The 15946-nt window shown below is 41.3% G+C and overlaps 1 protein-coding gene across 1 annotated transcript in view; it reads left to right on the top strand.

The window, feature by feature from the left end:
* The window catches only part of suclg2 (succinate-CoA ligase GDP-forming subunit beta), a 380270-nt gene extending 365529 nt beyond the window's left edge, over positions 1-14741 (top strand). Inside the window, exon 11 of the mRNA XM_072280534.1 lies at positions 13876-14741. Coding sequence (XP_072136635.1) covers positions 13876-13991 — 116 coding nt within the window. The 3' untranslated portion in view covers positions 13992-14741. The remainder of the gene's footprint in view (positions 1-13875) is intronic.
* Positions 14742-15946: the final 1205 nt, after the last annotated feature.

Raw genomic sequence — 15946 nt, 5'->3', positions numbered from 1 at the left:
AGTATCTGAAAGCTTTAGGAATATCCTTTTATATTATTATCTTGCTTACCCCTGTAGTTCATCGTCTCCTCCCTTTTAACATCTTTACAGCATTATAGCGTTCTCATCCGTCATCACATTTTGCTGCTTTGATTACAGCGTAGAGCATAGATGCTTTGATCAAATTCATCCAGTTCAGAATAGGCTTTTCTGTTGACTGAGACCATGTCAATCACCAAGCACACGTTTAGAAATTCCATTTTAATCTACTCACATTCTTAAAAATCCATTCAGATACTAACATTACCTATATATTATAACTTTTACAGTGGCTAGTAGACCTTCCAATCTGTATATCTGGATTGTGAAGGAAAAAAGACCACTGATGTAAACCTACAAGTTCACCGGGAGAATGTACAAATTGAAAACATAAGGTTAGGATTGTCTCAGATTTGCTGGAACTTAGAGACATCTATGATACCTGTAGTGCGCTCTGCCACATAGCAGTAAATTGTGTGTGGGCTCTTGCATCTTCCCTCCCCTGTTGTTTCTCCTCTCTAGCTTCTTGCTATTGTGTATTACAATTCCAAAAAACATTCAGTAAAGTGCCACAGAATAATGTTGTCCTCAAGACTGAAGGGTAAAGAGTACTGGAATTACAGCTCAATAGATAGAAAATAGGCTAAAAGGGGGATTGTGTTCCAAAAACAAATGGCCCATTTGTGATTTTCCACAATATTAAATCACGTCATCTGTGCAAGCATTGAGGAACATGAGTTGAAAGAGAACAAATTTTGTGTTTATTTGTTGACATTTCTCCCCCACATAAATTCTGTGAGATTTAATTTTATTCCATAACTCAAATCTTTGGGTAGTGTTTTTGAAATCTGGCAAATTACTTTACCCAAACACAGGGTCATCTGTAACAAGAAATTGGCAGTCATTATAAAAGTTTGTTAATCAGATTAGAGGGAAGGGAGCAGCAGAGTTCCCCAGGAGCTGGTGTTAGCATCACATTTTTTCCAAAACACACACCAGTGTTTTGGACCTCAGGAGTAAAGGGCATAATTTCCAAATTTGTAGATGACTTAAAACTTTGAGCCAGAATGAACTATGAAGAGGATTGTAATGGTGTTTGAAGAGCTGTAGACAGGCTGGAATAGGTGTATAGGTGGCAAATGAAACTTAATCTCATGTTAAATTCACATGAAGTAATGCAGAGTTTTAAATTATGACATGAAGAGTGAACGAAAAACAATATAAAGGATTAAGTGTGCACAGTTCATTGCAGGGCTGCTTGAAGTTGTAAATACATTGAGAAAGGTGGACGGCCACAGGGAGCTGCTGGAAACCTTGCACACATCTGTGGAATAGACACTCATTGATGGAATAGAAACATTTCCCATTAATGTTTCCACTCAGGCTGCAGAATACATACAAGAGTGGTGATAGATTGCTTTTCATATCACATGCAAAGTTAAAGGTAATGGATATTTGACAGCAGTTCCAGCAGGCATCAGGATCGTGTTCCAAAATGCTGAAGTGTCTGCCAATCCCTGAGTCAATAAGCTGCTTATCAGAAACATCCGCACAATGTGCTGTGGAAGCTGATTTTCTGTCTGTTCCTCCTCTGAGATGAGAATAGCCCTCTACCCTTGCTAGTGATTCCTGGTCTGGTGAGCAGCTGTAATATGCAAGGAACAGCCTGCTCTTGTTTCTGAGCATCCCGTGCCACCATGCTGATGTGCTCACTGAGAAGTTCAAAGAGCAATTAGCAAGCACAGATCTCCAGAGTTTTGTAATCAACCCCGCAACACAACTTGTAAAGAAGGTCTTTAGAGTCGCACAGGAAGCCAGCTGTGAGGATGCAGAATTAATTACCAGATTTGCTTATCTAACTCGCGATGCTCTCACCTTGGTTTCCACTGGCAAGCTATGTTAATACTGCAAAACCCACGTCTCCTGAGTTAAAGAATGAACTTCTTAAATATTGTTGTTAATGAGTAATTATCATATTGAAACGATTGATGTACCTGTCCCAATGGACTGCTCTCACCAGGCCACTAACTCCATGTGTCACGTATAATGTAGTATGCCCTGTTTCTGGTTTCTGACTTGTCATCACGTATACCTTATTAGAACAACTCCTCTGCCAATCCCTCTGTATTATTGCATAAATTTGCCATATTTGATAAATGAAAATATAAAATGCTGTATCTATTCAATAATAACCAGCGCATTCATGTATTTCACAATATTAAAAGCAATACACTCAAAATGCTGGAGAATCTCTGCAGGTCAGGTAGCACCTGTAGAAATGAATAAACATTCAACGTTTCAGGCCAAGGCTCTTCATCAGAGTTAATATTAAAAGCAGTTAATTTTAGATGATCAAGGTTTAAATTAAAATAATTTTGTAATACTAGATAAAAATCATCAACTACAGCAGCATTTCTCTCAATTTCTTTTTCTGTCTTTTCCAAAATGTCTGGGGTTTTATTTCATAAACCCAACCTTCCAAATGCTTAAGGGAGAGGAATCAAATCACAGTGGCTCCTCAGACTGTGCCACAGTTAGATTCATCGATCTATGGAGTTATACACTAAGGAAAAAGAGTCCTGCATAACTCAGCCGTACTTACCAATATGCCTATCTGTGTTAATCCCATTTCTCCGTGAATGACCCACGACCTCTAAATCTTCTCCCACTACACACATCCAAAAGCCTTTTAAAAGTTGTAATTGTACCTCTTTCACCTCCTCTGGCAGATTGTTCAATCTATCACCCTCTGTGTGGAAAAACTTGTACCTCAACTCCCCCTTACATTTTATCCCCTTCACCATAAACATGTGTCTTCTTGTTTTGGATTCCTTTACACTGGGGAAAAAGATACGTGAATATCTACACTCCCTTATAATTTTATTGACCTTATTAAAGTCACCATTCAGCCACCCACCTCTGCTCTGAGGAAAGCATTCTCATCTTAGAGTTTTCTTAGAGTTGGAGTAGCAGCAGTGAGATCTGTGCAAGAGCGTGAACCATGGAAGAGAGCAAGAGTCTTGTCCAATTAAAAGAAGTGAGATTTTAGCAGAGCAGCTACAATGGGTACAGCCATTGTTGGAGTGGGACAGAGTTAGAGTGGGGAACTGACAGTCAAAAAATTTCAGCGAGAAGAGGCTGAGGCTAGGTTGAGGTTTCTGTTTCTTTCTCTTAGTGCCTGGCTAGAGACATGAAAATGGATCCCGGGTCATTGGTGTGCTACTCATGCAAGATGTAGGAGACCTGTGGGCTCCCTTATTGCTACATCTGCAAGAAGTGCATCGAGGTGCAGCTCCTTCCAGACTACTTTGGGAACTGGAGCTGGATGATCTACGGATCATTTGGGAGAATGCGTAGTTCATAGATAGGAGCTAGAGGGAGGCAGACATACCTTAATTGCAGGAGACAGGTAGCTGGGCGGCAATCAGGAGAGGGAAAGGGAATAGGCAGTCATTGCAGAGTACCCCTGTGCCGTTCCCCTTATCAACCTAGCCTGCACCTCTTCTTGCTGAAATACTGCTTTGGATTTTTATCCATTATTACAAAAGGTACTGATTTGGTTACTGTTGCGAGGGCAATCTACCAAGGGAAGGCTGCAGCAATCAGGTCTCTAGCGCAGAGTTTGGCTCTGAGACTCTAAAGGGAAGAGGGAGAAGGGGAGAGTCGTGGCGATGGAGGATTTAATAGGGGAATTGACAGTGAAAGAGACTCCTGGATAGTATGTTGCCTCCCAGGTGCAAGTGTCAGGAACGTTCCTCCAAAAATATCCGAAGTGGTGTGCTTGTTATTGAGGGGAACAGCCACAAAGGTACTCTGAACTCTCTGTCTTTTCCCCTACCCTCTCCTGATGGTCACCAAGCTACCTGCCTCCAGCAACTTAGGGGTCACTACCTCCCTGTAGCTCTTGTCCATCAGGCCCTTCTGAAGGTCATCCTTGCAGTTAGCAAGGAGTTGCAGCCGGGTGCACTTCTCACAGGCGTAATCATTAGGGACACAGAAGTTCTCCCTGACTCCTTGCATCCTGCAAGAGGAGCACACCACTGCCCTGACTGCCATTCTCACTGTTCTAAACATGCAATAAAGAGGAATAAAAATTAGCTTAGCAGATCTTAATCTTAACCTCTGCTCATTGCCTCTGCCTCTTCACACCAAAGTCTCTTGAGCCCAACCTTCAGCATTCTACTCTTCCTCCTCTTCCTCCTCCTCCTCCTCCTCCTCCTCCTCCTCCTCCTCCTCCTCCTCCTCCTCCTCCACAAATAGCAACAATAGCAGTGATATACTAACAAACTTGCCATGTTAAACTGGGTCTGTCCCAAAGATCTTAATTTAGCAATTAGATGTTTCCTTTGCACCTCATAGGAACTGCATTCAAACAATATATGCTGCACCATTTCTTGACAAGTGCACTCCCTACAGATGCCAGTATCATGCATATTAATTCTGAACAGGGAATTATTCGTGTCCAATACATAAACATGTAAGTATAACTTCTCTCCTTCTATTCCCATCTCCCAGTTGAGTTCCCACCATCCTGAATTTTATATAACTACTGTCCTTTCTTTTCCTTATCCCAATTTTGTTTCCAGGTTGATTGAATAGACTTTTTAATTACTGCTTTCATCTCCCCCTTAGGCAAAGGCAGCACTACATTTATATCCTTAATTTTAAGTGATTGCTTGGTAGGAATGTCTGCCACCTTGTTTCCTTCAACCCCCAACACGGGCAGAGACCCATATGAAATATATACACAGACCTAGACCCTGCAGCCTCAACAGATGTTGTCCAATCTCCAAAGTAAATGTCTGGCCTGCAACTTGAAACACCTACAATTTAATAGATGTCAAAACAAAGGAAGAATCAGAGGACAGGAGCACATAATCAGGGCATTCTTCTTCGACCCATTTCAAGGCTAAAATGATAGCAACCATCTCAGACATGAATACTGATACGTTGTCTGATGATCTTTTCTTAATGGTCACCTGAAACTTTGGAACTTAAATAGAAACACCTGTACAAACTGTCACTGGATTTTTCAAACCATTTGTGTGGATATGTAAGAATCCATAATATTTGGCTTGCATACACTGCTGAACAGAGACACAGAGGTACTGCAGATGCTGGATATACACAGCAATACACACACTGTGCTGGAGGAGCTCAGCAGGTCAGATAGCATCCATGGATGGGAATAAACAGTCGATGTTTCGGGCTGAGACACTTCATCAGGACTGGAAAGGAAGGGAGAAAAAGTCAGAATAAGGAGGTGGGGGAGGGAGGAAGAAGTGCAAGGTGATAGGTGATAGGTGAATCCGGGAGAGGGGGAGGGGTGAAGTAAGGAGCCAGAAAGTTGATTGGTGGAGGAGTTAAAGGGCTGGAGAAGGTGGAATCTGATAGAAGAGGACAATGGAGGAAAGGGAAGGGGGAGAAGCACCAGAGGGAAGTGAGGGGCAACTAAGGAGATAAGGTGAGAGAGGAAGACAGGAATAGGGAATGGTGAAGGGAGGGGGCAGTTACTGGAAGTTCGCGAAATCGCTGTTCGTGCCATCAGGTTGGAGGCTACCCAGACAGAATATAAGGTGTTGCTCCTCCAACCTGAGTGTGGCCTCATCATGGCAGTAGAGGAGGCCATGGAATGACATGGCAGTATGGGAATGGGAAATAGAATTGAAGTGGATGGCCACCGGGAAAACTCTTGCCTCTCGCACTGAGTTTGCGGCCTGGTAGCTGAAACAATCTTGGAATCTTATCCAATCTCTCCTTGTAACGTAAAGCCCTCTAGTCCAGGCAACATACTGTGAATCTCATATGCACTCTCTCTAGTTTTATCACATATAGAGTGGCCACTAGAACTGCACAGTGCAGCACTGAGGAGTTGGGATATTATACAAAACGGTTACGTGATGTCCCAACTCCACAGTGCCGCAGCCTAGGAAGGCAAGCATACCACATATCTTCTTCAGCTTTCTGCCCAATTGAGTCAATGCTTTCATGGAGCTGGGTTACTTGTACCCCTGGGTGTCATTGTTCAATAACATTTGTCAAGGCCTGCCCATTCAATATGTTTGTCTTAGCCTGGTTTAACCTCATAAAATGCATAACCTTTGATTACCTTCTTCACCGTCCCCTATGCCACTAATTTTGGTGGAAAACTTACTAATCATGCCAGATATATTCTCTCCCAAATCAGTGGCCAATTTGTTAGGTACACCTGTACACCTGGTGCTTAATACAAATATCTGAGCAGCCAATCATGTGGCAGCAGCTCAGTGCATAAAGGCATGCTGTTGGTGAAATGGTTCAGTTGTTGTTCAGACCAAACATTGGAGTGTGATCTAAGTGACTTTAACCATGGAATAATTGATGGTGCCAGACAGTGTGGTCGAGTATCTCAGAAACTGTAAATCTCCTGGAATTTTCATGGGCAACAGTCTCTAGAGTTTACAGAGAGTGGTGTGAAAAACAAAAAGAAAACATCCAGTGAGCAGCCATTCTGTAGGCAAAAAAAGCCTTGTTACTGAGAGAGATGAGAGGACTGTGGCCAGACTGGCTGAAGCTGATAGGAAGGCAACAGTAATTCAAATAGTCACACGTTACAACAGTGGTGTTCAGAAGACCACGAACATGCACTCAGTGGCCACTTTAGGTATAGGATGGACATAATCAAGTGGTTACTGAGTGGATATAACAAATAATAAAGGACCCAGCACTGATCCCTGTGGCATACCAGTGGTTAACAAGTCTCCAGTATATAAAAAGAACAATTTTCCACTACTACCCTTGCCTCCGACCACTAAGCCAATTTTGGATCCAATTTTTATCTCACCTGAGTCGCAAGTGTACTCACTCACCGTTAGTTTTATCTTTATGTGGCATATTGAAAATCCTGCTGTTGCTTCCTTTTTCCATGATCAGAGAGGCATTAGTGTAGGTTCAAGCTGTCGCTAAAAGCATATTGTGATATAAGACCTGTGGTGCTACTTGACTATCCAACAGGAAGAGACCCATGGAAACTTCTCAGTTAAACTGTTCCACATCTTCCCCTGTTTAAAACGGAGTTCCATTCCTCCGAACTGTTCATAACCTGACAGTTTGCAAGTTGGAAATATATGGCCACAAAATGAGCTCCCAGGTGGCGGAACATGTTTGTTGGAAGCCATCAGATCTATCATACCACTCCAGCAATCCGGGGAAGTCCTGCTTTCACTAAAGCATAAAGCTTATTTATCAGAATGAGTTTATTCACTACTTCAATTTAATGTCAGAGAAATATATTGCAATATACATCCTGAAATTCTTATTCTTCACAGATATCCATATAAACAGAAGAGTGCCCCAAAGAATAAGTGACAATTAAAAATGTTAGAACCCCAAACCCCTCCCTCCTACCCCCCCCCCCCGGCTCGCACAGGCAGCAGCAAAGCAATGACCCTCCCCTACCCACTTCCACAAAATAGTACCAGTACCCTCCAGTCGCCAAGCACACAATAGCAAAGCCCACAATAAAGACCATGATCTGCAGTACGACAAAAACGTAGGTGTTCACCCATCAATTTGACATGCCACAGGCTCCCTCTCTATCCCAAATAAAGGGAAAAAGAGCTGTCCCCTTTCACAGCGAGAGGGAGACACAACAAAACAACTCGCCGAATTACAGTGTTAAAAATCTGTCGTGCTGCTCTTTCTGAGTTATGCACCCAATCATCAACAGTCTTTCCCCCACGAACACGAGAAAGAGAGCGCAATTCGCCAAGTACAGAGCTTTCGACAGCTGATCTGCTTTTTCTGATGTTCCATTTTCTCCACAACGCTTCAATCGGCAGCACTGGCTTAGAATCAGCCCGTCCACAGGGCCATGAAACCTTCCCCCAAAGGCACGCTCATCCTCTCGGCCTCGGCCTTGGGATATCGAAAAGCAGCTGGTGGTGAGACTCAAGGGGTGGGTTCCACCACGGCAAAGAAATGAAGTCTGAGTGTAACTCCAAGTCAGGGACTTCAACAGAACCCCTTCCACCCTGAAAAGGAAAAAGGGATACATCAAAGGTAGAAATTAAGCTGTTCTTGCAGATGAACATGAGGGAGTCACCACTGAGTGCCATTGTAACTGCACCTCCAACTCGGAAAGGAGTCTAAGTGCATTTTGAGAAAGTGTACGTTAATTTCTGTTATAACAGAAAAACCTTTTCTTTCCCCGTTGCTGTTGGTTCAGCACCTTTTATCCTAATTGCCTCATAAAGCTAGCACGAGAATATCAAAAGACTCAAGAAAGCAAGTCTGTGGATCATAAGTAGGTTCACTAGCTGCTGCACACAGAATATGGATTCCTAATCATAACCACTAAATACATTCACATGTATATCTACTTTTTCCACTGGGAATAAGCAATGTTATTCAGGATCGATTGACATTTTTGTAAATCTGTGACAGCTTTAATTTTTTAAATTAAACTTTCAAATCTTGTGACGTTTTACCACAAGTGTGTTAAGTAGCAAAGAAAAAGAAAGTTAGCAAAGAACTGAAATGCAAGTTGACTTTTGTCTTTTTTTGCCTGTGTGTTAAAGTGTAGATCTTGATACATTCCACTCATTATTAAATCTGTGTGTTCGCACACCTGTCTTGTCATTTGGCAGATAGTCCAAGTAGATATTGGCATTCACTGTCAAAAACGCCACCTTTTGGCTGAAACATGGTATCAAAGATTCCCACATGGATGTAAAAGATGCTGTGACAACTTTAAGCAGTGAGCAGCGGATCTTAACAGTACTATGAGAAAATGTGCCTCGAGTGGCTATCAAACCCTTGAGAAAATCCTGAGATCAAGATCAGTACCAAGTATTAAAAAGTATATTTGTAAAATGTTTTGCACCTTAAGAAATACTGTGCAGAATGTTGCTAATATTCAGCTGGTGTTTTATGAAGCACTTGTAATTGTTTTATTGAACGAAGCTCACAATTTCGCACATCATAAAGAAGGTGGCTTCTTTTAAGAAATTGATCTCAACGTTAATAAAGTTTAAGTAGAATGGTTTTATTTTAAACGTTATTCATAAACTGGCAAAGCACATAAACAGGACAGCCCAAGAACCTGGCTGCACAAGCATAATTTTACTTTAGCAAGGCCTTTGACAAAGTGTCGCTTGGGAGTATGGTCTAGATGCTTCAGTGACTTGGCATTCAGGATAAAATAGTAAACTGAATTCAACATTGGCTTAGTGGGAGAAACCAGTGAGTAGTAGTTGCCTCTCTGACTGTAGACCTGTGACTAGTGGTAACTAGTGGTGTGCCGCAGGGATCAGTGCTGGGTCCGTTGTTGTTTATACTATTGATTTGCATGATAATATAAACTGTATCAACAAATTTGCAGATGACACCAAGGTTAGGGCTACAGTAGACAGCAAGGAAAGTTTTCAATGTTTGCAATAGGATCTGGACGAGCTGGAAAAATGGGCTGAAAAGTAGCAGATGGAATTTAATGCAGACAGTGTGAGGTTTTGCATTTTGGGATAACAAACCAGGATAGGACATACACAGTGAAAAGTGGGGCATGGAGGTGTGCAGTAGAACAAAGAGATCTGGGAATACAGATTCTTAACTCCTTGAAGGAGATATCACAGGTAGATAGGGTCGTAAAGAGAGCTTTTGGCACATTGATCTTCATAAATCAGAGTACTGAGTATAGGAGATGGGATGTTGAAATTGTATAAGACGTTGGTGAGGCCTAACTTGGAGTATTGTGTGCCATTCTGGTAACTTACCTACAGAAAAGAAATCAATAAGATTGGAAGAGTACACAGAAAACTTGCAAGGATGTTGCTGGGACTTGAGGACCTGAGTTATAGCGAAAGGCTGAATAGGTTAAGGCTTTATTTCCTAGAGTGTAGGAGAATTGGGGGAGATTTGATAGTGGTATACAATATTATGAGAGGTATAGATAGGGTAAATGCATGCAGGGTTTTTCCACTGAGGGTGGATGAGGCACGAACTAGAGGTTATAGGTTTAGGGTCAAAGATGAAATATTTAATGCGAAACTGAGGCAGAACTTCATTACTCAGAGGGTGGTTCAAGTGTGGAATGAGCTGCATAGGTGAGGGTTTGATTGCAACATTTAAAAGGAGTTTAGATAATTACATGTATGGGAGTGGTATGGAGGATTATGGTCCAGGAACGGGTCAATGCAACTAGGCAAAATAAATGACATGATGAGAGATGTGTATGTAAAAACTATTTCTTATCTTTTTCCACTTAAAAGCAGATTTTTATGTGTATGAATAAAGTAACCATCTCTGAACTAAAGGAAATCCATCTTCAGAAAAGTTTTATGCATGTTGACCTTTTGCCTGCTAATGAATTTGGATCTTTAAGGACAAAATACTTCACTGAATTGAAATTAGAAACCAGTTCCATAAAGTTTTTCACCTGGGATTGTGACAAGTTATTGAAAGTAAGGGATGTTGTTCATTTTATATCACTTCGAAAGTTATTTTCCCTACTCCTTCAACTTCCCTTGGACATACAATAATCTCCTTTTCCCAGCGTCCAGTTTCTTCACTGACTTGTGAATGAAGATTTGGAGGCTCCAAAATCCTGGCATAGTTGTGCCTACTACTTTCAAACAATGAAGCTGAATTTACAAAAATTGCATATAATTAAGCCAGCTAGATTGTAAGATAAAGTACTCAACATGACGTATCAGTATCAGAATATCCCTGGCATATGTCATGAGATTTGCAGTTTTGTGGCAGTAGTACATTGCAATACATAATAATAAAAACTAATTTACAATAACGCGTATATATTTTTAATAAATTAAGTAGTGTAAAAAGAGAAATAGTGTACGTGGGTTCATTGTCCATTCAGAAATCAGATGGCAGAGGGTAAGAAACTGTTCCTAAAACACTGAGTGTGTGTCTTCATGTCCTTGTAACTCTTCTCTGATGGTAGTAATAAGAAGAGGGCATGTCCTGGGTAATAGGGTCCTTAATGATGGGATCCCACCTTTTTGAGGCATCACCTTTTGAAGGTGTCCTGGATGCTGGGGAGGCTAGTGCCCACGATGGAGCTGGCTGAGTTTACAACTCTCTGCAGCTTGTTCCGATCCTGTGTAGTGGCTCCTCCAAACTGGATGGTGATACAACCATTTACAATGTTCCCCATGGTGCATCTGTAGAAATATGTTCGGCCCATGATAGATCCTCAGAGATGTTGACACCCAGGAACTTGAAACTGATGATCCCTTTCCACTTCTGATCCTTCAATGAGGACTGGTGTGTGTTCCCTCGACTTTCCCTTCCTGAAGTCCACAATCAATTCCTTGGTCTTACTGATGTTGAGTGCAAGGTTGTTGCTGTGACAATACTCAACCAGTTGACCTTTCTTACTCCTGTATGCCTTCTCGTCGATATCTAAAATTCTGCCAACAATAATTGTACAATTGGAAAATTTATAGATGTGGTTTGAGCTGTGCCTAGCCACACAGTCATGGGTATAGAGAGTAGAGCAGTGTGCTAAGCATGTGTCCTTAAGGTGCGCCAGTGTTGAATGTCAGAGGTCTTTAGCCTCTGCCTATACGCTGGGATTGAAGTAGAGCCAGGTGATTGGATTTTCCACACTGGGGGCGTGGGATGGCACAGTAAGTCTTTTTGATGGTGGTATAACAGTAGTCAAGTGTGCTTGCTTCTCAGGTTCCACAAGTGATACTTTAGTGGTACTTATTCGGAGACTTCTGGAAGCTGGCCTGGTTGAAGTCCCCCACAATGTTAGGGAAGGTATTAGGGTGTGGTGTTTTGTGCTTGCTGATTATGAAGCTTAGCTCCCCCATTGTCAGCCTGATGCTGGCCTGAGGTGGAATGTGTGCCACTACCAGGATGATGGCAGAAAACTCCCTCAGCAGGTAAAAAAAAAAAGGATATTTGGCTGCTAAATGTTCCAGGTCAGGAGAACAGGACTGAGGCAGAACTGCCACGTTTGGCCACCATGATGAGTTAATTATAAAGCATACTCCACCTCCTCTGCCTTTAAAATACTGGACTGCCCTGTCTTTACAGTGACTGGTGAAGCCATCGAGCTGCAGTGCTGTGTCCAAAATAGCCATGTTTCCCTGAAATGTCATGAAAAGTATTTCAATAAATCTGCTCCATTATCCAAAGGATCCCAGATTTACAGCTAGAAAGCTTCAACTTCTCCATTAATTAATCGCACCTTTCAAGTGTATTCTAGACCTTTCGAAATGAATGCTATCATTGCATTTGCCTTCCTTACCAATGACTTAATCTGCAAGTTAACTTTCTAAATTTTGTCCTTGTTTAAAAATAGTGGACGCCTTTATTCCTTCTACCAAAGTGCATAACTATACATTTCCCTACACTGTATTCTACCGGCGACTTCTTTGACTATTTTCCTAATCTAAGTCCTTCTGCAGACTCCCTGCTTCCACAACACTACCTGTTCTTCTCCCTATCCTCACATTGTCCACAAACTTGGCTACAAAGCCATCATTTTCATCATCCAAATCATTGACATATAACATGAAAAGAAGCGGTTCTGACACCCAGTACCTGCAGAACACTACTAGTTACCAACAGCCAATGGCCCGCTTTATTTTCACTCTTTGCCCCCTGCCAGTCAGCCAATCTTCTACCCATGCTAGTATCATTCCTGTAATATCATGGGCTCTTATCTTGTTTAGCAGCTTCATTTGTGGCACCTTGTCAAAGGCCTTCAGCAAGTAAATAACATTCACTGACTCTCATTTGTCTCTCCTGCCTGTTATTTCCTCAAAGAATTCCAACAGGTTTGTCAGACAAGATTTCCCCTTAAGGAAACCATGCTGACTTCGGTCGATTCTATCATATGGTTCCAAGTACTCTGAAATGTCATCCTTAATAGTAGACCCCAACACCTTCCTTGTGGTTATCATCGGACATTTTTGCCGATTTAAGCTATTTTACGTGATGTTATGCAAGCCCCATTTCCGAGCCACTAGAGCTAAACCCAATCTGGAATGGAATCAAGAAGGCTGTGCCAATGCTCTTCTCAGTCCATGCTCCAATATTATACTTCACTGCCTGTTTCTTGCTGGAGTGGAGCTAAGCTACAGAAAACAGTTCAAAATCACCTGCATACCAGAGCCAAGGTCACTCCAACCAAAACTTAAACCACCAGGTGCATACTGTAGATGAAATTTGAAGTTGTTTATCTCATTCATGGTTCAATAACATAACTGCAATACCATTAGCTTCCTTTGTTAAATATGGGGATACTACAGCCTTCTGCCTTAAATTCCGTGATGTACCAAATCATGAAAAAATGGTTATATTAGTAAACAGCCAAAAGTAATTTTAAGGTGACTGCAAATACAGGAATGTTCAGAAATCAAATGACTTTAGTGAAAAAAATCTGTGCAGAACATTACACATGGAAATGAAAATGCATATTTCATACAGCCACTGCATTTCTTCAGGTATACAACTGAAATGCAGCTAAATCAAAGTCCTTGGCATAATTATATTATCAGGAAATCATTTCTTCTTTAGGATAAAAGGGTTTGTGTCAAAATGATGCAGCAAGAATTCTGTATGGTGATCTCGAAAATAAATATAAAACAGACAAAAATAATTGCTTCTGATTTGGGTCGTATATATTTTGAATTTCATAGTGATGTGAATCAGCAGTATTCTCATTTTGTGAAGCACGATAGAAAAAACATTTCAGCAATTTTCTTTAATGATGCCAGAAATTTGTAATATCAATATACTTTGTTAGCCTTAAAACTGTTCATATCTGGATATCTGTTTCAAAGGCAGACCATGTTGTCATTTTCACTTGCCACCCACCACTGTCTGTTCCCCTTCTGTTTTTAGGAACCAATGTTAATGAAGCCAAGCGCATCCTGAGTGAGAGTGGATTGCCAATTACTTCTGCCGGTAATCTGGAAGATGCAGCCAAGATGGCAGTCGCCAGTGTGACTTCAAAATAGATTAATGAAGGAAGTTTACAAGTGATTAATTTTCTTTACATTGAACTGCTCAGCTACTTTGGGTAATTTTGGAACAATAATTTTACAGTTTTTCACCCAATGAATTGTTAGATCTAAAGAAATATTAATACATTTATACAAAGTCTGCTGCTATTACAGAAAAGTTGTAAATTGGGCAGTTTTTTAAAAGAAATATTATGTACTTTAATTCCTACATATCAATAATTATCTTTAATGAAAATATGATTTTTCTATTTCTGTGAACTCTGAATACTATAATGTTATGAAATGTTTTCTGAACACCTTTGTGATCTTCAATTATTACAATAAGACCTCAACTTTTGCCTTAATCGTAAGAGTGATTAAAATGGTAATAATGATTTAACAACAGTGAAACTGGTGCTGTTTCATAAGCCTTAACCTTCCTTTAGTGCCAAGAATACAAATCTATTCCCATCTGGTACATACACAACTTGGCACAGTTAAGTCAGTTGTACTGTTGGCAATGTGCCAGTGGGCAAATAATCGTACTAAACTATTTTTTGTTCTCTTTGCCTTTCTTTTTATGAAGCTTATTTTTACTATGCTAGAAATTTACTGCCTGAATCATGTTGTAATTTCAAACTTCTGAGACTCTTTTCAAGTCCTCAATGCTTGAAACAACTATGAGAGTATCTCAGTATGGGCAAGCAAAAGATATGTAACAGAAAGTGTCTTCCAAAAGGCAAATAAAATGTTTTCAGCTATGGAGGCAAGTACTCAGAATGAGTGGCAATTGTATTTATAGATTTTTGTTCAAGATTTTGTAATGCTCTGTATTTCAAACTCTGCTGGGCGAATTTAAACCGCAATATTAGATGGGATGGTAGCATTCCCATAATGTTGTTAGGTAGGGAGCATCAGGTTTTGGTCTGGAGATGATAAAGGAACAAGATATATTTGCAAGAAAAGAAACTGTGCTTTCTGCCTTTGTCCTTTATGCTGCTAAAAGTCACAAATTTGGGAAGTGATGTTGAAGAAGGCTTGGCGAGTTGGTACAGTGCACTTTGTATACACTGCAGCTTGACTATCTTGGAGACACAAAGAACTACAGATGCTAGACTCTGAAGCAACAAAATCTGTGGGAGGAACTCAGCAGTCTGAGCAACATCTGTGAAAGGAAAGAAATTGTCAATGTTTCAACCCTGCACCGGACCGAGAGTGGAGAGGTGAGATGGCCAGCGTGGAAAAGAGGTGTGGTGAGAAAGGATTGCTATCAGAAATAGCGATTGGTGGACTGAAGAGGGGTGTAGGATGACTAGCAGGCAGGGCCGGATAGAGGAGGTGAGCAGGGGTGGCTCTGGCAGATGGGTGATAGCTGGGGACTGTTAGAGGAAAAAGAACAAAAAAACAACAACAGATGAAGCAAGGCTAAGAGAGGGGAATGTGAAGCTAAGTAGGAACCCAAAGTGATACCAGGTCTGGATTCAGATAAATAAAGGTGAGAATGGAAACCATTAAGGAAAGAGGGATGAACAGTTGGAATGTGATTGTAGGGGTTGGGGGTATCCCAACAATGAGTGGTGGATTGAGCCAGGAGAGGGAAGAACATCAAGATGGGTGAATTGGGTGGGTGGGAAGGGGGTCAAAGGAGGATCAGGAGGGAGAGAGGGAAGAAGGACTGGAAGAACAAAAGAAAATGTGGGGTGTATACCCCCATCCACACCCATCACTCACTCACCACTGGCAATTTCCTCCGCTCACACAGTAGATATAATACTCATCTTCCTTCACCATCCAGGCACCTAAACAGTTCTTCTAAGTGAGGTAAAAGTTCACATGCATCCCTCCATCCTTGTCGACTGTGTGTGGCACTTCAGATATGGCCTTCTCTCCATTGGCAAGGCCAGGCACAGACTCACCAGCTTTCACAGAACATCTGTGTTAAGTTAGTAATGGCCATCCCAAGCTGCTAG

The sequence above is a fragment of the Mobula birostris genome, chromosome 16 (genome assembly GCF_030028105.1).
Source record: "Mobula birostris isolate sMobBir1 chromosome 16, sMobBir1.hap1, whole genome shotgun sequence".
Taxonomy (NCBI): Eukaryota; Metazoa; Chordata; class Chondrichthyes; order Myliobatiformes; family Myliobatidae; genus Mobula; species Mobula birostris.
Note: the sequence above shows the minus strand (reverse complement) of the source record. Positions and strands in the feature narration are given on the sequence as shown.